This window comes from Hoplias malabaricus, chromosome 2 (assembly GCF_029633855.1).
Source record: "Hoplias malabaricus isolate fHopMal1 chromosome 2, fHopMal1.hap1, whole genome shotgun sequence".
Classification (NCBI taxonomy): domain Eukaryota; kingdom Metazoa; phylum Chordata; class Actinopteri; order Characiformes; family Erythrinidae; genus Hoplias; species Hoplias malabaricus.
In genome coordinates, this window is record NC_089801.1 from 28,199,287 (window position 1) to 28,225,218 (window position 25,932).

The 25,932-nt window shown below is 40.3% G+C and overlaps 1 protein-coding gene across 1 annotated transcript; it reads right to left on the reverse strand.

The window, feature by feature from the left end:
- Positions 1-56: 56 nt before the first annotated feature.
- On the reverse strand, positions 57-23,403 carry tprn (taperin). The gene is made up of 4 exons (XM_066659833.1): positions 21,296-23,403; positions 6,288-6,498; positions 3,358-3,482; positions 57-2,919 (listed from the first exon to the last, which is right to left on the reverse strand). Exons 1-4 carry the CDS (start codon positions 23,327-23,329, stop codon positions 2,857-2,859), a joined length of 2,433 nt encoding a protein of 810 aa, XP_066515930.1. The 5' UTR covers positions 23,330-23,403; the 3' UTR covers positions 57-2,856.
- Positions 23,404-25,932: the final 2,529 nt, after the last annotated feature.

Genomic DNA, 25,932 nt, shown 5'->3' on the forward strand with positions numbered 1-25,932 from the left:
ATGCTCAGTTTAAATGGTGTTCCAAATAATTTCAAAACAACAACAAAATCCCATTACCCACTTCCGTTTATTGAACATTTGCATGTTTTTGAACAGTTTTATCTCTGAATCAATGACATACAAATTGTACACAATATTTCTTTTGACACCAGCGACAGAAAAGACAGGAAAATAACGGTAATAACATACAGTACAAGTATAGCTAGATGTTTCGTCCATGGAAACAAACAGTATGGGGCCTTGTAGACAGTGGATGGACTTTTTCATGAAGCACTTTTGAAGAAGAACTGCATTCAAACTCCTTTCATCTTGCGATACACAAAGGCACAGTTTCCTAACCTTGTCATAAAACAAGTAACACATTATTTGTGGCCTAAGCACCAGTATGTTTCTCACGTGGACTTGGAAGGAATGAAGCAGATTTCAGAGAGCTGTGTTAAGAGGTAATGAACCTACAGTTGTGTGCAACAGGTCAGAACCCTTACTTTATAATATTTCCAGTGAAAGTGGTGATTAAACAGTTCAGGAGCTAATACTTTTTGAGATGGGGATAGGAGAGGATTTACATGCAGAACAAGGGGTGGGGAAAAAATTAAAAAGGGACTTCCAACAACCATGCAAGACATGGAAGATCTCAGAAATCTCTCAATGATTAACTCGTACTACATTTCTGTTCTGAAAGAAAATGACACACGTTTGCCTCTTGGGTGTACACAGTTCAGTATGGGCTTTATGCATCTTGATGAATTTAGTTCTGTTGTACCATCAACGTTTCTGTGGTCAATCAAAATCCAGCTGGGGCAGTAACTCCCCAAAAAGGCATCAGTCCATCCATGAGAGCACTACAGGAACTTGTCCTTGTCCGGAGCCTCTATCTTTCAAGCACTGACTACACATGAGGTGCAAATTAAAGCAAAACTAAATAAAAACAGTGCAAATGAACAAAAGTAAATCCAGTGAGAAATACAGAAGCACCTTGCTCGAATTGACTTACAGAACATCTCACAAGATTCCCTTGAAGAAAATATGAAAAAAAAAGCAGTAATAAAAATGTATTTATGTAATAAATTATGAAAAACATCTTCCCAGAACGTGGAAACTATACATCAATACTGGCCAAAAAGCGCATCTAGACATCAATGATCAAATATGCAGTGTCTGTTACTGGAATGAACAGACGTGAATAACACGCACACAGCATTCAGTTGGCATTGTACACATTGTCTCATTAATGAATGTCTCCTTCATAACAAAAAAAGGGAACGTGCTCATTGGAATGTGAAAGCATTTAAAGTCCAGAAGGAGCCATCATAAACGGAGCAAGAGAAACAAGAGGCCTGTTGACAGTTTGGTCCGATTTAAAACAATGATAATGATATTTAAAAAAAGACACCACTTTAACTGGCCTGCTATTTGGACTCTTTAACACAACTGCTATTTTATGTTCATGTGGTATCACCTATAAGAAAATATTACCCTAATACATCATGTTCTTGTTTCCCAAACCTTAGCCTAGACTCAAATAATAGTCATTTAAGTCTAGCCTTAATGCAAGTACAAGAAACCAGCAATACACATCCAAAAGTTTGTGAACAGTTGCATATCCAGTGTTTTGTTTTGGAGTGTGTCTTCTTTTTCTGCACCTGTCTGTGAAATTACTTAATGGCTTTTAGCCACATGGGCATTAATGAGGTCAGGGACTGACATTGCATGATTAGGTCTAGATCACAAACAGCAGTTATCCATAAGGTACTGGATGGAGATCTATCACTCCAAAGAAAGCAGTTCCTTCACAGCCGAACCCTGGGAGGCTTTATACCCTTACAGCCAACACTTGCTTTTGGGCATCACGATTCTAATGTGTGTCAGTTCCGTGTGTAACCGTGTTAACAGATTAGAAAGGATGTCTCTATACTTTTGGACATAAAATGTATCTATGACTCCTTTAGCATAGATATAAATACTTATTAGTATAAGTATTAGGAAAGTATAGCATGTTTCGTCCGCAATAAGTGTCCCTTTGAGAGGGTCTGTGATGCTGTTCTCTTGATCAGTGATATCTTATAAAAAGGAGCTACTCTAATGCTGGTGTGGCTGAATCCGAAAAAATGCGTGGACAGGTTTCCTGTTGGAAATAATCAAAACAGATGAAGAACATCATGGGATACAAGCTTCAAATGCATGTCCACCACATTGGCCACACTGGAACAAAGACTGAGGACACATGAAACATACAAAATTAATAATGGTGCAATTATACTGTTCGGGAGCCATGTTGTTACACATGCACATACAAAAAGAAAAAACATCACATAGGACAAGAATTGTGGCACCCTTTCACTAGTTATGTCTTCAAAGCCTGCTGTCCCCGGTCGGGTTTACACTGTCCACTCCGCATCCTTCTTTAATCCCTTTTATTTACATTCAGCAAGTCCGAGCGTCCTCCTCTGCTTTTGAGGAATTTGGTCACTTTCATGAGGTGAGCAGAGTTACACAGACATAAGAAGAATGGGAGAGACACAGACAGAGAGAAGAACCCAGCATGGCTACATTCAAGCCTTTGAAACGCGTCTAATAATCCAGACTGATGGCCCCTCTACAGTCAGAGATTAAAGCACATGTAAACAGAAGAGCAGAAGAGTGAGAGACAGATGGACTGTACAGGATGAGAGTCTACCTTAGCTGCTCTGGGTTTTTCCACTGACAGCAAAGATGGAATGGAAAGACTAGATTTGAGAAGTCCACCCATTTTGGGTGAATGCTACTGGTTCCTTTCTGTGTGTATGTCCATGTGTGTGTGTGTAGGACGTCCAGGCTGCTGGTTGGTCCCATGTGCATCCTGATTTACTGCAGATTTCAAAAGTAGAGGGCTGGTTCACTGCTGAAGTCTGAGAGGGAGGAACTGTCTGCTGGTGTCAGCTAGGGAAGAAGAGAGAGCAGTCATTTTAAAACCCTTTAAAATATATGGAAGGCACCAACATTGATCTAGTTATTAGCTGTGGCTAACACCCCCCCCCCCCCCCCCTCCTCCAAGTCAACATGAAATTGAAATTGATATTTTGACCTGGTTCACGTCCCTTATCCTCCTGTGTACAATTATTCAGTCAAGTCATACATTTTTGTTAACCTAATGACTCTACTATAAATCAAACTTTAAAAAGAGAGGAACTGACCAATGACTGTTCATTACATTTGCACCAGTGCCAGCATGAGCAAAAATGGCAATGCCAGTAATGTGCTGTAAATATAATTCTTAAGTATTAGACCAATAAGAATGATGACATTTTTATGGTCGCCAGTGGATGAAATACTGCACATATCTACATTAAAGGAATCACTTAGACCTGCAGGACTTACCATGACTTCCTCTGACAAGTTGGTCCGCTGGGAACTGGCATCTCCAAGGTGTGCACCGTCATCAAGTTTATGTTCTTGCCATGCAGTGAATTCCACAGAGTGCTTTGGAGTGTAGTTAGACAGATCTGAAAACACAGAAAATGTATAGAGTCATATAACATTAATAAAATAACAGACTGACATGCTAAGTTTAGGACAGCATTGTGCATTAAAGTTGAAAAATCAATGATTAATTAATTGTATATAAAATTCCCCTGAATTTTCCCCTGTATATATTCCAGAATTTTGTTAATTTGTTTCATAACTGTAGAAATCTGTATAATTCTATAAGGATATATGTGAATGATTTAAGATATCGCTAATGCATTATCCTTACTGAATAATATGTTTCACGGTTAAAAGGCCATATACAACATGTTGCAAGAATTCTGTTCCTCCTTCCAATTTACATCTACCTATTTTACACATGTACAATTAATTAATAAATAAATAAATAAAAAGAATTCAGTTTCATGAGAAAATCTGGCATATCTTTGGTGGTGGTTGGTGTGGTACAGCTTGAACCACCATTGGCTCCTATGTGAGAGACCTTGGTTTCATTTCACGTCTGGGCAACCAGTCTGTGCTACACCAATAAGAGTCCTTGGGCAAGACTCCTAACACTGTGTTGGCCTATCTGTAATACCAGTAACCTTGTAAGTCACTCTGGATAAGGGCATCTGTCAAAATGCAATTAATGTAATGTAATGTAATAGGGTGCCTTGAATTGTGCTCTTTTTTCAAAGAAGTCAGAGCTTAAAAACTTGTAGAATGTATAATGAATAATATATACTGCATACTTTTAGGATGAAGGGGTGGGGTTAAGCTGCTGTGGGCTAAACAGGTAGATATGTAAATGCTGTGGCTTTCAGGACATCCAAAACAAACAAACAAATACAATAATAATAATAATAATAATAATAATTATAGACATATAATGTTACATAGTGCTATAAAGTATTTCATATACAAAAGAAAGAAAATTAGTTTTTCATTATATGGAACATAGTTTTTACCTTTTAAACCCTCTGTTTTTCCTTTTGGCTGCAATAAAACTGACATTATATTCTTTTTTGAAGCACTGAAATAAGCAAAATTGTAAAATATATATTTAAAAAAACTGTTTTTGACATTTTTCTGTGACGACATGATCTCCAAATTTGCTGCAGCGTCTGCGATTTGACCACTAGAGGCCTGTTTACTCCAGCACTCTCCTTTTTATCACAAGTGACCTTTTCCACAAGCATCCCTTGGTTTCTACAGAATGGGCTGATTCTCTTGTACTACATGAGATTACACTGCTTCTTGGCTTTCATTTACAGCACTGTGCAGAAATCACAGTGAAGGACCAACATTACAAGCCTCCTGACATTTACAAACACATTTAATTCAGATCTCCCCAAAGGCCGTGAGCCAAATGACCTCCACTGAATGTTATTTAAAGAACATTGTTCTGCAAAGCTTCCCATATATTAAAGAAGCAATTACATGGTTGCCTAGTGGGAAAAAGAAAAAAACTATATTTTTTAATCATGGCTGCCCCCTCTGGGAGACCCACTCTACGAAGCATAAACTGGTTCATTCAGGCACTAAAACACAATTTGGTTCTTCATCTAATGTAAGTCACACTTTATACCCACATAAAATAAAAAACGGACTCATTTTCAAATACCACTTAGTGAGCCAGAGTTTGCGTTTAGACTATTTCTCTTTGAGAGAGTTGACCAGCAGGTGTCAGCACTCGGCAACATCACCTCAGAATTTCATTTTCTCCAGCTTGAGGAATGTCTATGTTCACATTACAGTGGTACAAATAGGTTTCATTTTTCATTGCTAACATGCTCTCATGGATTTCTTCTTCCTTGTGAGGGAATCATCCATCAAACTAAACTGTCTATCTATTACAGTATTAAACAAATTGAAGTCCTGCGACATAGTGACTAGCCTAAAACACAGGTAGAAAAAAGTGTGATATAAACAACCTGCTTGTGGTTTAACCAAAAACAGATATTACACAATGTATATAATTTACCTTCCTATATCCTCTATATTTGTAGAGCCAGACAACTGTTTGAATGAATAAATATCTCTTTTCACAGCTTGCACTACCAACTCTCCTACAGGTTAGTATTAATTATTATTTGTGTGTGTCGCCAGTGTGTGTGTGTGTGGATTGAATGTTGTGTGTTGATTGTAAAGCATTCTTGGGTTTCTAGAAAGGTAAGTGTAATATTAAATTTATAATAGTTAAACAAGTTATCTACAAATTTTTAAAGGACCTTCAAAGACCTGCATATTTTGCTAAAAAATAAAAATATTAAACTTTCCCCTTCATAACTATACATTTTATGTCAAAAGATTGTCAGGTTCAATTTCTTACGGTTCTATTAAAAAATACCAGTAAAATAATTTATATAATACTTATAAAAATTCAATTTAAATTTAAATTTTCACATTTATATTATATTTTGGTATTCTGAATTACTGAGTAGAGCTGTATTTTTTCTAAAAAGTTTATATGGGATTTTTACTATATAATCAGTTTTTACTATATATCCAATTTTAATCCATAGCACACGTGGAACCTCAAAAATGATGCATTTGTTGGTGGACATTGGAAAAGTCAACTTCAACTGAAGCCAAAATGGCTCTTAATCCATGTACAGATGGCTCTTAACACTGCAATTAATTTGTCCCTTTAAAATGAATTCCTTTCAAGCTGCTCATATCATTAGCCCAGAGTGTGTACATTTCCTTCCCTGCTCATCCATTATTCTTCTTGTACTCCTTCCCGCCATCTTATCTCCGTCTCTCCCTTCCTCCCATTTTATTCATTTCCTCTCTCGTTTTATATATACATTATTATATTTATATATCTGCCCTGGTCTCACCAGTGCTGTTGGGGGTTGGAGTTGTGGGGCTGGAGGTGTAGGTGGGCCGTGGGATGCGGATCCTCTCCAAGCTGATCCCTCCATCTTCCTCTCCTCCTGCCTCTCCCACTTTTCCTCCTCCTTCTTCTTCTTCACCGCTGTCCCATGCGCTGCTCTCTGAAGGGTATTCAAATGTGCTCTGCAGGCTGGACTCGTTGAAGGAGATCTTCAACTGCAAAGAAGAATCATGTTGCTGAGTTTAGTAAAGTAGAATTTCATAGTAATACAGATCACACTGATCCAATACCCAGTATCTGGATTAAACAGAAACCACCAGAATACAGTAGTTCAAATATCAGAGGAAGAAAGAAAGAATCCAGTCTAGTTCTGTAACAAATCTAGCCTGAAATATAACAGCATGCTTGTAGCATACATAAAGTACAATATGTGATAATAACAGCAGCCACGTGCAGTATACCCTTTACAAAAGAACAAGCAGTTAGAGAAGATCTGTAATAGAATTATATTTATTTTATATTATATACACTTGCAACAAATTTGCACAACTATGGGTTTTAAAGATGCACATTGGGGCTACCACCCCAGTAATATGACAGGTACCTGACAGTTTAGAGACCTTTTCCCTCTGAGAGTTTACAGTGGAGTATTTAACATCAAACCACTCTCAAAAAATGTATTTAGGTCTCTTCCTGTGGTTCATGCTTGACCCTCTGAATGAAGAACTGGTTATCTGAGAAATTTTGCAATATGAAACTTTTGTGGTGTGAGGGACAAAAAATTTCAATGCAAGACACAACTAGTACATCATTACTATCTCTCACCCAGTAATGTTTGTGCTTTATAAACTTCTGTACCTCAAATGTAATCAGAAAAACAGGTACAGAAAATACTGAATAGAAACTTTAATAACTGCTAAGAATATTCTGGAAACTGGGCCCTTTTTGAATGTTGTTCTATGCCCATGTGTTGAACTTGTTGGGGAATATGGACAGGATTCAAAATTGCCTCTAGGCCAAACCAGTCTGGCTAAAACCAATGCAGTCTTGGAGACTAAACAGGCTTCGGTTTGGCCCACCACATGTCCCAAAAATATGGCATGTTATGTAATTGGCCACTGAAATGACATCTGAAGGCATAAAGCCCTGCAGCAAATTTTAAACTAGGTTTGGCTTGCATTGGACAGCAATAGCCTCTTGACGTCAAATAATATTTCAGTTTTTACCACTGATTCTTTAATTTGGGCAATCAGCCAAGAAAGTATCTCACACCTGCAAGTCTCATACACTATAAAGTCATTCAGAAAACTTAAAGTGGTTCTTGTGTTGCAAATGTGTAAAGGAATTGAGTGAATTAATTAGTTTGTGTTTAGCATTTTTTTTTCCTGTTAACACTTCTTAAACATGGCAATATTTACGTATCATTAATGTGTCTTCGAGTACTATTATATGTTTACCATGCTGCACACCTTTGACCCCATACCATTCTAGCAGTTATGACTCCATAATCCTTCACCTGAAAAATCATCTGCCAGCAGACCTTTGGCAGACCCTTCATAAACCATACATAGGCCTAGTGTACACCCATGGAGCCACAGAGCATAGAGCAACATAACAGCAGGGGAATTAGATTCGCAAAATTTAAATATTAACAGTTGCCTACATTTCCTCATTGCTGTAATTACCACTTGGGATGACCCGTGATACATATTAAGCATTATCATTATCAGTTTCGATTAAGAGTAAAGCTTACACGCTGGCATTATCACATCATTCTATCATTAACAATGTTTGGATTTTCCAAGCTTTATCAGCAGTTACACAAACACAGGGACTTATGTTTCTTTCTCAATATTCCCCATCAAACTCTTTACTCCCATGAAGGGAAATTACATGATCATCTCACTTATACTTCCTTCCCTCAGTGATCCCTAATCTTCATCACAAGGCCCTTATGCATATAAACACACACACAGCAATGTATAGAAGCTACATAATACAGCTATAAACTTGATACATTTGAGAATGAAGTTCTCAAGAGGCGAACAGACAGGGGGAATTATATACAACTTAACTTTTAAAAAGATGTGTGAATGTACTCTGTTCCTTGTTGCGCTTCATGCAAAACAAAATTGCATATTCAATGCGCATTCCTAGTTCCCACATCATACCACTTGGATATATAACCTTAGGTACTTGTGCTTGATATACAGAACTGTGCATACATTTTAAGCACCTATGAAAAAATTATACTTATAACAGCTATTTATCTGAGCAATAATAGTTTATTTGCTCAAAAATAAATAAATAAACAAACACAAATAACATTGTTACAGTAAGTAGTGATATTTTGTGAGTGACTGTGTTAGTTTAACACTTTCCAAATCTCTCCTCGTGGCAATTTAGTTTTACAGAGGTTAATAAATACTTCCATCCATCCATCCATTATCTGTAACCGCTTATCCAATTCAGGGTCACGGTGGGTCCAGAGCCTACCTGGAATCATTGGGTGCAAGGCGGGAATACACCCTGGAGGGGGCGCCAGTCCTTCACAGGGCAACACACACACACACACACATTCACTCACACCTACGGACACTTTTGAGTCGCCAATACACCTACCAACGTGTGTTTGTTTTTGGACTGTGGGAGGAAACCGGAGCACCCGGAGGAAACCCACGCGGACACAGGGAGAACAAACCAACTCCTCACAGAGAGTCACCCAGAGCGGGACTCGAACCCACAACCTTCAGGTCCCTGGAGCTGTGTGACTGTGACACTAACCTGCTGCACCATTGTGCCGCCCGTTAATAAATACTTCTTTATGTTAAATCACGTGTGCTGTTAATTTAAAAAATCCATATGAGCAAGGAGAACATGTGGAATCAAACTTTGTTCTACACAGTAGCTCATAGCCCATTTACTACTTACAAAACCTAAATATGGCAAAATTATATGGATTTTTTTGTATATGTATTTATTGTAATTACACATAATTTAATATATGCACCACACTAATTGAGAAGATAAATTATTTTAAATAGCAGGAATAAATTTGTCTTATGAGACTTATGCACAGTGCTGTATATTCACTTCAATCCTCTCTTAACAGACGTTCACACACTTATATAAACTTACATACTTACATATATTTATTCAGCACTTTGCTCTAAAGAATTACATTTGCAATGATGAAAAACCTGTTTGTGTACTAGCAATACGGCATTTCTTTCTGTACTGTATCTACCTGTAGGTGTGTAGTAAGGTGTTAAAGTTTCATTATAGTCACATTCCCCATGACAAATTTTTTTGGCAGAATAATGCGTAGGTCTGTACCACCAGTCAAACCTGAAACCTAAAGCATGGAAGTCATGTAACTGTAAAATATCAAAGACTGCACAAAAATGAATCCTTACACATATGTCATTTTAGACAGATTTTAATAAGCTTAGGTGCATATACACACACACACACACACACACACACACACACACACACACACACACACACACACACACACACACACACACACACACACACTTCCCTTTTATCAGGAAGGGCTTGTTTCCATCCTTTACACCCACATGTGACCATGAAAGGGAGTATTCTAGTACAGCTGATTCCTCTTGGTCAGATGACAGTTTGTGCCCAAGACTCTCCCTACAAATATGCATACACCTCCCTATGTGCTCTGCAGGCCTCACCTACACCGCCCCAAACACACACACACAAACACACACATATATACACATATACACACACACACCCACACACAATATCAAAGCTATGAGTCACATCACAGTGGAGATTCCTCATAGTTACCTATACACAGGAATAACATGTTTTACCAATAATACCTTTTGTTATTGCCCTGCCCATCCCAGGTGTGGAGGTTTGGCTAAGCTTCACTTTAATCCTTTAACACGTGCATATGTATGCAAAAGGAAATGGATGTGGCAATTCGGAAACATGCATTTAACAGCCAAGTTTTACCAGGTTTTTTCAAGCAGTGAAACACAAAATAAGAAATGGTCCTCTGGCCTTTATAACTGTACAGCTGTGTGTAACTGGGCCATATGAAAACAACATGCCTTAAATATCTACAATGAATATAGATATTATATAGAATATGTACAACAACTAGCCCAACTAAAAGTACCAAATATGTACCCTTGAGGATACCACTACAGTGACAGTATTTCTAAAAGTGTACTAGAACACTGTGCTGAATCGTCAAAAAAGAAAGACATTTAAGCAATACAGTATTGTTTTCCTGGCTTTCATGCCTTCTAGAAGTGAACAGGAAGGTCATGAGGAGGAAATTGAGATCCTTTGAGACAGATTGTATTCAGCTATAGTCTGAACACACCATATACTGTATATTTAGAATGTCATTAAACATCCTAAAGAATGTGGACACAGGACTAAAATGGCTCCAATTTATCCCAAAGGTGTTTAGCCGAATTGAGGTCAGGGCCCGGTTCAGGCCACTGGAGCTCTTCCACCCCAAACTTGTCTAACAATCTTTATGGATGACGCTGTGTAAGATAGGACACGGCTCACTCTGGAACAGAAAATGACCTTTCCCAAACAGTTGCCACAAGTTTGGAAGCTTATACTTGTCTAAAATGCCTTGTACTGTTTGCTGTAATGTTTGCTGTACTACTAACTATACCTTGCACAGCAACTAAAGGGATCTGTTCGAACTCTGAAATACAGGCCTCCAGGTCATTACTCTTCCATCTCCAAACTTTTCCATAGGTTTTATATACTCAGGTAAGCAGTGTTCTCCTGGCATTCCCAAGCCCAGATTTGTTCATCAGAGAGAGGTCAAATACAACTATTTAATGTGAATTAAGCACCAGGTTTTGAGCCCTGAAGCTGAATATAATGTACTATAATGTACATGCAACATTGAGTTGAATTCCCACACTTTAAATAGTGTAGAATATGATTAACATTGAAGTTCACCAGATCTGAAAAGGAAAATTAACTCTTTCAAACTGGTCCTATTAACAATTCATATTCATTAATTTTCTCATTAACTTAATTCACTAATCATGTACCTCCTTATTCCAGCAGACTAGTTATACCTGTTATATAAAGATGGTATTGCATGTGCAACAGTGACTATAATCAGGTGCAAAAGAGTCAGAGTGCGAGCATGTGGCAAAGACAGAAGAGAGAATGTGAGAGAGAGGGAGATGGTTATGTCAGGCGTTATCCATTATTTGGCCCATTTATGGGCTCTGGCCTGATTTGCACTAGGCTGAAATGACGCCTTTGCACAAACCCACACACACACACACACACACACACACACACACACACACACACACACACACACACACACACACACACACACACACAAAGAAAAAAGGGGTGCCTCCCTGAATTATGGCCTCCTCTTGGCAGTACACAGTGATGCGGAAGCTGGCAAATGAACATAGAAGATTCGAGGTCAGTCTAGAGTGTGTGAGTGTGTGTTTTGCAGTGGGTTTGCTTCTCATTGAGGTGTGAGCTGGACTGGCCAGATGCCCGATTACAGAACTAATCTGCTGTCACGGTTGGTTTAATATTAGAATCCCCACAAGCATACAGTTAAATAACAACTAATGACACACACAGCAACTCCATTATAAAGCATGGAATGCAAAGGCTTTATGTAAATTGGAGGTAAATTTAGTTTTGAACATTGCTCTTGTATAAACCGCACTGTGCAAAAGTCAGAGACATTTATTTAACTTCAAATTTCTGCGTCAGAAAAGAAGTAACATCATGTGCTGTATGAGCTCTGCAGAGGTCAGTCGATTCTTCATGTTCTTAGCCACAGCTTCTTGACCACTGCACATCCTTTCAGAACCACAGAGTTGTGTTTCATTTTCCACAGTGGTTAAAAAAATTGTGCTTAACCAGATCTTGCAGAGCTGTCAGTTTCATTTCCTCAGTGTCTTTAAATAATTTGATATAACTCTCAAACAGTTACCCGGAGTGGGGCTCTAACCCACAACCTCCAAGTCCCTGGAGCTGTGTGACTGTGACACTACCTGCTGCGCCACCGTGCCACCCCAGATGTTTCATTCAATAATAAAAATGGAATGTGTGTGTGTGTGTGTGTGTGTGTGTGTGGAGGCTGGGGGGGGGGGTCTGTAGGGATCTCAATATTATCAGTTAGTGAGCTGAATGAGGTTGACTCTACATCATCTTTTTATATTTTCTAAGCTATATTTATTATATATATTTAATATTAAATATTAATTTTTTTTTTTTTATAAGCCATGGCTGGACTATAGGAGAGAGAGAGAGAGAGAGAGAGAGAGAGAGAACCGACCAACTGCTCCCTTATTCAGGATTTCTAATGACTGGATAGAATGGCTGTGTCCTCTGTTGCTCAGCGACAGGCGCCATGGATATATGAAGGGGAGAGCAATGGAGAGTGGGGGAGGAACTGAGAGAGAGAGAGAGAGAGAGTTTTAGCCTTATCTCACAGAACCACAGGAGCAGAGAGTTAGAGCGCAAGAGAGAGAGAGAGAGAGAGAGAGAGAGAAAGGAAACATAGGAAGCTGTAGAGAACTTTAATCTGTATCTCATAGCACTACTGAAAGAAAGAAAGAGAGAGAGAGAGAGAGAGAGAGAGAGAGAGAGAGAGAGAGGAAGAAAGATAGGAAGCTGTAGAGAACTTTAATCTGTATCTCATAGCACCACTGAAAGAGAGAGAGAGAGAGAGAGAGAGAGAGAGAGAGAGAGAGAGAGAGAGAGGAAGAAAGATAGGAAGCTGTAGAGAACTTTAATCTGTATCTCATAGCACCACTGAAAGAGAGAGAGAGAGAGAGAGAGAGAGAGAGAGAGAGGAAGAAAGATAGGAAGCTGTAGAGAACTTTAATCTGTATCTCATAGCACCACTGAAAGAGAGAGAGAGAGAGAGAGAGAGAGAGAGAGAGAGAGAGAGAGAGAGAGAGCGAAAGTAAGAATGAAAAAAATGAGGAGAGCACTTCAGCCTTATCTCATCGGATCATTGAAACTGAGCAAGTGAGAGGGGAGAGAGAGGGAGTGGGGCAGTGCATGTCTTTAACATGCCTCATTCTGAAAGACAAACAAACAAGACTTGCATGTTCGTGCACACGCACAGCACAACACATGGTCAGTACAGTGTGTTTCTGTCAGCAGCTTTTCATGTCTAGAGCTTATGAGCCAGAGATATTTGAATACAATTTGCATCTTGTTTTACAAATGCACAACTACAAACAAATTACCATATGTTCCCAAACGGCTGAGCTGTTCCCAGCAGAAAGCAACATAAATAAACACGGCTCTCAGACACGTGTGTATCACTGATGTCTTAACTGTCTGGTCTGTTTACACATTGTTAAACATCACCACTTGCTTTCACTTACATATATTATACACGCTGATCAATGTCGTACAATTATAAACTGAAGTCCATCTGTTGCTCCGCATAAATATTAGCCCCCTTTTACCCTATTCTTCAAAGGTCAGGACCCCCACAGTGCAGGTATGATTTGAGTGGTGGATCGTTCTCAGCGCTGCAGTGACACTGACATGGTGGTGTTGTGTCAGTATGTGTTGCACTGATACAAGTGGACTAAACACAGCAGGGCTACTCAAGTTTGTTTTTTATTTACTTTTCAATGTAATTAGAAAATCTTGAAAAGTGTGGAAAATAATTCACATTAAATATTTTTGCACTGAATGTTTATAATGTTTTTTTGGCCCTGTCTTTGTTTGTTTCAAGCACACTGCTTTAAAAGTAATGAACAGTTTTTCCTGACAGTTTATAGGCTTGTGCGATTTATGTGACAGAGAATGACCACTGGCCAATGAACAGGATAAACAGATGATAAGCCCCAACAAAAACCATGTCCTTCTTTGACCATGATATCAATGACTGTATTCTAGTGTTATAAATGATCAACGTAATACATCTTATCATATTCACTTTCAGAAACACTTTCTCCCCCTGTCTTGCTCCACCACTCTCTCACACACACACACACACACACACACACACTGAATTAAACATGACAATGACAGTGGCGCTTTGCAGTCTGAATTCTAATTACATTGACTCCTTTGTGGCAGCCATCGTGGTGGCCATGTGACAGCCACAGAGACACAGACTCGTGAAGCGTGCATACACACACACACACACACACACACACACAAACAATAACAAAATACCTAAAAGTCATTACACAACACGAGACACATAACAGCTCATAAGCTCATTTAATTACCTGCAGTTCAACAGCGGTGTCACAGTGCCATGCCATTTATTTACACAACAAAGTGAACACAGAACACACACATGCGCACAAGAGTGTGTACACATGCGCACGCACCGCCCCCCACCACGCTCCACAACACCCCCTTCCCCTCCACACACACCACTGAGATGAAAAAAGTGGCAATGACTGTAAGTATGCCATGCCTGTAAGAGCGTTTGGCTGTGCGCCAAACTGGAGGACAGAGCGAAGGTCAAGAGAGGGGTAGACAGAAAGAGAGAGAGAGAGAGAGAGAGAGAGAGAGAGAGAGACACATAAAGGAGGAAGTAAGGTAAAACTGAGGAAAGAGAGGTAAGTGGGGGATGCATTCTCAGTAACATAGAGCATTATGAAGTCAAAGGGAGAAAGCCTTCTTGCTGGTGAATTATTAAACATGGTGGACTTTCACACCTGTGACTGAACACAGTGAGGAAGGAGTCCTCAGGAGCATCCAGGACACTTTCCCGTGTGTCAGTAGGTGTGTTGTCCTACACACGTTCTGGTCCCAATTGTTCTGGCAGGCTGTCCTGTACTGTGCCGCTTTTAAACACAGGCACAGGCTGAAACACTCCTTATAACTTCAATGTGAATGGGTGGAGCTGATGTAGACATGTATATTTCGTATTTATATAATCACAGTAATGAGCTGTCTTAAAAGATTAATTCCCACAAAGTCGTAATGTATAATATTATAATAATAATATTTTAAATATTTGAATAATTAAGTTTATCACAAATATTACATATTTCTATCATTTGAGTAAATAAATAAATTTCAAAACGGACAGAAAATCTAACAGAACAGTAAAAGTATTTTGCTAGGTTTTGTATAGTTATATATTGTTATAGTTATATATATGTTATTGTTATTGTTATAGTTAATGTCTAAAAAAGAAAAAAATCCAACTATATTCCTTAGCATCAATTTTTGACAAAACTTTCCGACAGCATGTTGATTAGGGGGAAGTATGTTAAAGGATCACTAGGTAAGATTTGGTAAAGGAGTATGGGAGGGAGCGGGGTTTATTTCCTACACTCCTGCAACAGATACATAGTGCAATTTCTGCAGTGCTGAGCCTGGAATAGCCATGGCAGAGGCTCTGTTCTCCGTATTACAGATCAGTGAAGCATCAAAATATTTTTTAAGCTGTTAACAGTAAAAAATCTACTTAGTCTTGCTTTAATTGACAGTGTCAGAAAGCTTCACTCTTTGAGCCACATACGCAAACACTAAGAACAGTGTTGGACTGAAAGTGTACACACAGCCATGTGTTTTGCTGACAACCTCCCCCCTACCTCAACAAACAAACACTCACGAACACAAGCAAGGGATTACTCACGCCTCCATGAAGCTTTAAACAATCTGCACAAAGCATGTGGACACGAAATGAAATCTCCACTGAGATGCTAATACATGGCACTCCCTTGTCCCTGTCATTACAATAAGCACAGAAGCACACAAAGACGGGCAATAATAGTTGTTTCACTGTTGACTCTATGTAATTCAAAGCTTTATTATGAATCTCTGCCTAACTCTATACCTGTGGGATCACTGTGTGGGTGATTTTTGAGACAGATATGCTTTTATGGTTTTCTATGTGTCATTGTTTGCTCATTACAAAAGCGTGAAGAGTAAGAAAGAGTGGGACACAAACTAACACATTTTGTTTTTTGCTTTGTCTTGCCAAATATGACTTAAACAAGCCACCTACACATCTCTACCACAAATACAGTTATTTTGTTTGAACATCATATAGTTTGTGAACAACTTCAAATTTACATTGGAAAGTTTAAAGAGAAAAAAACCCCATAAAACCCAATTGTTGTGTACATATACTTTGGAAAAGTTTTAAGCACCTGAGTTTATGAGATTTAAAAAGCTATTTATCTGAGCAGTGTTTATTTACTAACAAAAACAAACAAACAATAAATAACACCCAACATTAGAATAAAACCAAATAACATTACTCCAGTGAGTGCGATATTCTCTGTGTGAATGTGTTGGTTTAATTTTTCCCAAATCTCTCCTCGTGGAAGTCAGTATTATTTGAGGTTATCATCCAATAGCTAGTTCTACTGGTTAATAAATAATGATTTTAAACAATGTGTGCTGTTGATTTAGCAAATTCATGCAAGAAAGGAGAATCTGAATAAAACATTTTGTACTTATTTTGATTAAATACAAGCAACACACTTACTGAGAAGGCATTAGTTTAAATATATATAATTATCTTAGGTGCCTTAGGTGACTTCTAGACAGCACTGTATTATACACACACACACACACAGTGGATATTTACTTCACTAGCTGTCCTTCATTTCATGATGAATGGACCAATAAGGTTTAATTCCTTCTCTTAGAAAATGCCTATATATGGCCACTGGGAGATATATATATAGTGAACTATTGAACTAACTAAATTTGCTTGCATTGTAGTTTGTACTACAGTTGTTAAGAAAAGCACAGATTAGGGGAAGAGGGAGTGACATTTTAAGGGGGCACACCCTTCTCTGAGGTGTATTTCCTCAAAAAATAATTGAAAAAACTGTTGCCAGAAATGCATTCTAATTTGGTTCAACGAGACTCTTGCTATGCTGTCTTTTAAACATGACATTTAGATGTTAAAACATTTTTTAGTATTTTAACTTTTCTTTAAAAAAAAACTGAAGCCTGACCGTTGATATATAGTACATTCCGTTATTATTCTCTTACACATTAATACAGATAAAACCAAAAATCCATGAATGGGTGACACATTCATACTCATTCATTAAGACAATGTACAGACCAAACACACCAATGAACACAGTTTCATTAACGCTACAGTTCATTCATAAATTCTGATCTTCATTACTCTGCTAAATCATACAAGTAATGCCCAGAAGACTGATAATGGTTCACAGTCATAAGCCTAATACCCAGAAGACTAATTACTGAGGGTTCAGCTGTATCAATTACAAATGACAGAAGCTGAGGAGGAAGAAAATGTCATAGATCTTGCCAGAGGAAGCCTGGCAAAACACACACACACACTTGCACAGATCTGTAGAAACATCTCTCTAAAACGGAAGCATGTTATTTATTTATAAAATGATTCATGCATGTGCTTCTGGAAAATAAGAATGTGAATGTGTTTCAATTGCAGTAAATTTAAAGTAAGTCTTAATTAGAACAAAAAGAGCGTACTTTAAATACATACATTTTTTAAACATCATATTTTTAAAGTAGAGTTTTCCTTTCTCTACGGACAAATATATACTGCACATAAGAGATGGCACCAATCAATAACACATTTTAGCATTAGAGACAGAACTGAATCACATATTGGATGGAAACTAAAATACATTGTTATCAGAGTCAGTTAATACTCAAAGCATTAATTTCATCATGAGAAAAGACAATTCAGTCCTATGAGTTATAGACGATATGATATACTGTAATATGGTTACATTTGCAAACGGTACCAATGACCTATTTTATTTGACTGTTAAGCCTTTCAGAGAGAAGAACATTATAGCTCAAGCGAACATCAAAGAGCAGAGCAAACCCATTATTAACCGTCACAGTGAAGTCGTGCAGGCCCTAGAACCAAGTGAGGCTAACTACATTTGAAAAATAAGCTGTGTTGCATTTTCACCTACCCACTTCCACAACCTCATTCCAACCTCATGACCATCTCAGGCCAGGCCACAAGGGCCTTCAAGTGAAAGGACAGGCCAGAAGTAGTTCAAAGCCAGCTTTTTTTTCCCCTAATGTGGCCATTCTTGTCTATATATTAATTCAACATATTCCTCCTGTTGGTGTCTTTGTGCCAAACTGAGTAAGACCTTTCCAACATTTCTACCAATGACTAATATATTTCATGGAACAGTTGAGCATTTTTACGTACCATAAAACATAAGCAGGAACTGCAAAGTCCAAACGAGATCATTCTGAATAGCCTGAGTAGCCCAGAAAGCAAATAGCATATGAAGTAATCAGGCCATAAAACTACTCTCGCTTGTGTGGAAAAATCAACCCTATGTACAGTCAGAGTTTAAAAGAAACTGTCCGAGCAAGGCCAGACTTTAGACCACGTTCGGCCTACGCAGTCCCACAGCCCAGATTCCTCACAAATTGCATGCTCGTGATACTGCCACAAATGGCTGGTTCTAGCCTGAGTTTCTAACCAGAAAGTGATCTTGGCAGCAACAGTACAGTGGCAGAAACAAAGAGAACAAAAACAAAAAGGCATAGCATACAATGCACAAATCCCAGTTGAGTGCAAGCACAAAAAAGTACACAACGAGGCAGTGGAACAGGTGCTACAGTTGTCAGCCTTCGGAAAGAGATGTGCTGTTCCTGTTCTAGGCTAGATGCTTTAGACAACATAGGTGACTAGGGAAAAGGGGTCGTAATTTAAAGCTAAGAGAGATGTGCCATCATTAAAGTGTGCCGTCATTGATTATCAAAAAGCTAATAAATACCGGCATACCTTTGCCAAAAAATATGTGAAGAAAAGCATTTAATAGAGCCAAGTACAAATAACTAGAGACATCAGTCACATACACACAACCCAGCAGAGTCTTTGACTACTAGATAAATCTCTATAACACACACATGAACTAATTTTCTATAGTTACAGAAGATGTACATGATTTTAATCAAAAAGCACTTTTCATAAAATTCAGAGGATGTTCCTTCATCGTCAGAAAGTTGAAAAACATGAAAAGTGATGAGAATCTTCATCGATTCCTGCTTTAAAAATTGACTTATTTTTTTTGGTGTTTCAGATTACTTAATGTGGAACTGACGTCAGATTCAGGAGACGTATGAAAGTAAACACATACTGAAAGTGCTACAAAAGTGAACAGCACAAATAAAAATAAGTTTCTGTGGTAATTCAAACACTGAATAACACTTAGACAAGTAAAGCTTAAGCCATATACGAATAACATTCATTCATTCATTCATTGTGTGTAACCGCTCATCCAGTTTAGGTTGCTGTGGGTCCTACCCGGAATCAAAAAAGCAGGAAACACACCCTGAAGGGGGCGCCAGTCCTTCACAGAGCAATACACACTCACATCTATGGATACTTTTAAAGTCACCATTTCACCTGCGAACATGTGTTTTTGGACCGTGGGATAAAACCAGAGCACTTAAAGGAGGAAACCCACGCAGACACAGGGAGAACACACCAAACTCCTCACAGTCACCCGGAGCAGGACTTGAGCCCATAACCTCCAGGTCCCAGGAGCTGTGTGACTGCGACACTAACCTGCTGCACCACCATGCCCTTTTTCTCAAATTTATCGTTCCACATTTTTAAATGTGGGAGTAGTTTTCCAGAATTAAAAGTTGCCTTTAAGTGTCTGTCCTGCTGTATACAGTGACTGTGCTTTATTCAACACCAAAAATAAATATGTACGGTCATAATTAACCTTAATTAAGTGTAATAGTACCCTCAGGCACAAGAGGTTCCTTTGTGTCACACCTTAAATGATTATCAAAAGTACTCCACATTCACTTTCCAAAGGTACAGGAGCAGTTGGTGTATGGTGTCAGTCCAAATAAGAGTGTATTGGAAGACAGTACATTAATGTTTCCAATATAAATGTACTGAAGACATAGTAAAGGGCACTGCTCCAGCAGTTTAGTATATTTTATACAAAGTTATATAGATATGACTTGCAGTCAACATTTATCACTCCACATCATCATGCCTCACCTTCACTGATGTTATGAACCCTTTAACTACAGAGCAGGAGTTAAATTAAAAGACACTCTGATTTGTGTAAGGCTTGCCTATGAAAGCACAGCCCTTTAGTCTTCTTGTAGGTGCAAGTGCAACACTTCACACCACATGACTCATCACCTGACCCTAAAGAGCGAGAGTTTCTGATCAGCCATAACTTCAAGGGAGCACTTGCTGAGCAATGAAAAGTGTAATGGCCTGGAATCCTTCAAAATGCTTAATAAGACAAACGAAACTCATGGGTTTCCACGGGCCTTCTGTCTCTGGTCATTATTTACAGGAACTGCTTTAGGATGCCGATGTAAATCTGCTTCAAATGCATGTTTTGACTCAGAGTGTGAGAGGTGGGTGTGCATGAGAGACAGATCAAGAGTCTGTCAAAGCCAAATCCCAGGGCTTGAGTAACAGTTTGATGAGATTGCAAAGTTAATAAGCCTCACTTACAAACTAACCCAGTAAAACATGCCAGGATGTGGCAGTTGCCCATAGAATTACACTTGTGTCTAGTAAAGTAAACAGACCGCAGTAGATTCAGAGCACCGTCATTTGGGATGTGTCTGTTAGAATTTAGTCATTTTGTCCGGATGTATAATGTGAAGTGAAACCAACACACACACACACTGCATTATCTTATCTTCTCACCAAATGGAAAAAAAGTATTTCACTTATGCTTTTAAGACAGGCACAGATTTGAACGGAAAAATTTAAATTTTACAAACAATTTATACAGTGCAGTGAGAATGTACCTGAAAATACCTAAATCACTTAATCGTACAAAAACATTGCTCTGTTAAATGTAATCAAACCTTTAATGTTGCATGTAAAGTTTTAAAACACCTGGTTAATTTATATATTTTGTTATTACATATTAACACATCCTCTATGGGGTATAAATGTATTTGAATGTATATGTAATTTCTCTGCACTTTATTTAGGACATTATAATTAAGTGAATAAATTAAAGTGTGTAAAAACGGTATACTGTATTTTACCTTCTTTCCCAAAGAACCAGTTTTGGACAGGCAGGAGCGGCCCAGGGAGAGATAACCCCCAATGACCTCAATTTCCTCCGCTGCTGGATAGCGTTTTTTCAGCAGGGTGCCCAGCTGGGCATAGGGCGCCTGTGGTGTTGAAGGGGAACCCTGGGGCGAAAAGGCAGGTTCCTGGACTTCGGTGGGGACAGGCTGGGGCTCAGACCTGCGCTTCGGGACGACCGTAAACGTGTTACCCTTCCTCCTCTGCACTACGGGGCTAGGGAATGGCGGCGAGGGCTCCACCTCCACATCATCAATGTTAGTGATGGGCAGTCTGTCTGAAGCTGGGAGGTCCTGTGGAGGCTTTGTGGGAGAACTAGGTGAGAGAGGTTTGGGATCGTGGGGCAGGGTTTTGGCGGGTGATAGTTGCTGTGGGGTCTCTTCTAGCTTTTCTGTCGACAAGTGGCCAGGCAAGTGTGAGGGGGAAGCAGGGCTTGGCAGTGCAGCCACCGGAGATGAGACAGGGATTGAGGGTACCATAGATCGGACGGGGCTGGAGGGTGGCAAAGGCGACACAGGGCTGGAGGGAGCCAGAGAAGAGACGGGACTGGAGGGAGCCAGAGGAGAAACAGGACTGGAGGGAGCCAAAGGAGAGACAGGACTGGAGGGCGTCATAGAAGACACAGGACTGGAGGGTGTCAGAGATGGGATGGGACTGGTGTGCGTGGGCATTGAAGCAGCCCCTCTGCGTTTGGGGACAACGGTGAAGGTGTTGCGAGACTGTAGACGAAGATTGGCAAGGGCTCGAGCCTGCAGGTCACCAGAGGGCAGAGAAGACAAATCTGGGTGAGGGGATGGGTGGATCTCAAAGCTGGGCGATGTGGGTGGCTCTGAGGCTGTAGCAGGACTCATCGATGACTCGGCACAGGCATGGTGGCTCTCTGGAGAGCATGGCACCTTGGCTTTGGAGGCCCCATCTGTGCCATCCCAGTCCCTCTCCCTTACAGGCTTGGCTTGGGACCTCTCTACCTCCTCTCTGGGGTTGATGATCACACCGCGGCCCCCACTCTCCTCAAAGCTGTGCCGGAAGGAAGACATTAACTGAGGGGATCCCAAGGCTGTGGAGCTACTGGCAGGCTCGCCCTGCGGCTTTGTTTTGGAAGACTGACTGTTCTGGAAGACTGGTGCCACCACCCCCTGGTTTTGGGAACTGAGCTGTGGAATCTCTGTGTACTTTGGCACCAAGTCCGGCCGAGCTTTATGCCGGGAACTGAGCCGGGATGGCCCAGAGTCTAAGTCCAGGAGGTTCTCAGAACTTCGGGACTTCCCATGCAGCTTGCCATAGTTCCTGTCAAACTTCTGCAGCATGCGGCTCACCCTGCCCTGTCCCTCGGTCATCTCCACCAGGTCTCCGGCAGGACGTCCCAGCGTACTCAGGTTTTCCTCGCTGCGACTAAGCGCTGTATCATAAACCACCACTTCCCGGGCCCGGATCTCAGTGACTGGACTCCCTCTCCGGTCCAGCAGGTCATTCAGGGAGCTGTATCCACTCACCGTGCCGTTCTGCATAGACCCGTGCTTCAATCCGCCACCCTCCGGGAAGTAGTCTGGGTCGGACTCGATAATGATGATGTTGTCAGCCCGTATGGTCCGGATGCCCGGGACGCTGCCGTATAGCTCCAGGACGTGCTGTATCGGACGGGCCGCGGTCTCTCGCTCACGCCGCTTCTTGCGCTCCTTCTCCAGCTTGATGAATGGGTTCTCTTGCAGTGGACCCAGGCTCTCCCGCAGGACGAGGCTCTCGGACGCGCTGCTGTCGTCGCCGTTAGAGTGCGAAAGCGACGGCGAAGACGACCACGGCTCTTTTGTTTTGACTGGAGACGTGGCCGGGGACGAGTCGCGGTGCTTGGTCTCCGTGCCCGGGGCCTCTCCACTCCTCGACGACGCTTCGCTGCTCTTCGCCTTCCGCCGCTCCAGCAGCTCTCGTTTCCAGGCCGGCATCCTCGCGCTCTCTTCAGGGCGAAGCACACCGACGTCCCCGGCGCCCGACATCACTGAGACAGAGAAGGGGACAGCGAAGGAGAAGGAGCAGAGGGGGGAAGGGGTGGGGGTGTTTAAAGGAGAACCGAGAGACGCGGGCAGAGAGGGACCGCGGGGACTGAAAGAGTCGCTGATAGTGTCCGCCTCCTCGCAGCTCCAGAGGTTTTCTTCTTTTTCTCACTCCGTCCGCCTTCCGTAAGCTAATTCTACACAACAGCAGCAGCGATAACAGCACTCCCACTCACACAAACACGCCTACTGCACAAACGTCACTACAACATAGTCACCTTAGAGCAAAAAAATACCCTTTACACTCCTGCAGTCTTCACATGTCAATGAACTGAGACTCAGCCGGTCCATTTTTTTAAATCCATTTTACATCCATTTTTGTCTCGACGAACAGACCCCACCTCTACGTCTCCGGTGCACTGAAGCTAAGTGGTCCGCTAACGGTTGAGAAGAGGCTAAAGCAGAATTTAACCCGGCGTTAGCAAAGCAAAGCAAGAACCCTGGAAACCATCTTCCCGTGCACTAAATACAACCTCTGCGAGCACCGTTAACGTGCAGTTTTCATGAGTAGGAACCATTTAAATATGGGAGCAGAACATTAAATATCCTCCTGGACCTTCTTTCTGCATTCTGTTCGCAGAAACGCGACCAGCCCCCGGTCGTAGTGACGCTCCTTGAGTAGGCGTGTCGCAGATGGAGAAGGGCGTGTCTTTGGACGCGGTGGGCGTGTCCCACTGTCTTGAGGGACCATTGTTTGGGTTTTCTTCACCTGCGGGTGTGACGTCACTCCGGCGAGACGAGCTCTGACCGTTCGCCTCTGTACAATATGCCTTTTTCGGTGTGTCCACTTCAGAAAACATGAATGATAATGGGCATAATAGCTATTCCTATTGCGAATTTCTATTTCACAATGTACAACAATATGCTATTTTTAAAGGCCTCAGTCATATGTAGACGAACTAAAACAATCCAAAACATACTAAACAACAGCTCTCTTGGACACCGTACCATTTCTAAACGGATAAAGCATGGTTCTGTGGCTTTGTAATTCTTCCGTCCTCACTCGTTGTTAAAACATAAATAATACGTTGTTAATAAGCCTATAAAAACGCCTCTTTATTCTAAGCCCCGCCCACACCCGTTAGTCCGCCCACGTTCCATTGTGAATAACAGCGTACGCCCTGTCAATCAAACCAAACAAGCTCAACCCTCTTCGAGTGTTTTAACCCTTTCAGCTAGAATGGGAACCCTAAGCTATCCATGTGTTCATCATGTACCTGTTTGAAAACATTGATAGCAGGACTGAAGCAAGATTTCTCAGATCAGACTTCAATAGGAAAAGAGTTGAAGGATGTTCCAAATGGACAGTCTTCAACTCTGGGCCAAAGTTATCTGGCTAACGGAGAAATCCTGCTTTGTAGAGTCTGGTTATAGAGTATAGGTCTAAATTGTTCTTGTTTAGAAAAACGTTTCAAGACCCAGGAGAGTGTGACAATGTTAATAATAATATCAGTCAGGGAACTGGGTGAAAACTGTTAAAGTATTGAACAGGGACATGTAGCCTGTGTTTCTGTTGGTGACCCGGTGGAGCAGTTCACCTCATGAGCCGTTAGGAAATAATGGCTCACATCAGCCAGTGGTAATGAGATTAATTAAGGCTACATAAATATAGATTGTTCTAGGCTATTAAAGAACGGCTTACAGTTTAGGAGGTGATTATAAGCAGCACTGTTTCAAACATGCATAGCACACACTAGCCACAACGGAAGGGAATTATTTAAAAAAACAAAGGATCCTCATTTTAAATTTGAGGCAGTGAATTTGCTTTGTGTGCGCGCGCGGGAGAGAGAGAGAGAGAGAAACAGAAACAGTAAAACCAGCTCTATTTTAAGATGTGGGTAGAAACCAGGCTTCCACTCTTGGCATTTAGAAACACAATGGACTGCACATAATGAATAAGAAAAAATGTTAAAAGTGCTATTTCCGTGACATTGTTTTACAATATCGACAAGTCCAGGTAAAGTTCATGGACAATAAAAATGAAACATTTCCTGCGTTTCTTTGTGTAATAATTGTTTAACTCAACAGAAACCATAAAAGCATTCGACTATAAATACTTGTGATGCATTGACTGTTAGCCTTAAAAGGCTACATCTGGATTGCTTGCACCGACTGAAATATTTCAGTTGTTAAAATTAACATTTTTTTCTGTTAGGAAGAGATTTACGGCACCGTTACGTTATTTTCCAGATTGTCACTTCCCCAGCGCATTTTAGCTTACTGCTCTAATAACATTATTATTATTATAAAAAACTTTTTTTTTGTTTGAGCAGCAACGAAAACGAAGTGAAAAACAAGCATTGAATGAAGTAATGGAGTAAAAATAACAGCACAGTGCCACCTGCTGGTTGTAATTTTGCATCAACCTTTAAAATATGATCCCACTCAATTATTCCCAATATTTATTGACTCTTATGTGCATAGGAAGTTATAAATTAAGGATTTATTAATAATTCACAAAAGTTCAAATAGAAGCAGATGCAGGACATGATTTTGATCTGAAAAAGTGTCAGGTTTGTGGTAAAACAATATCCAAGAGTCAGAAA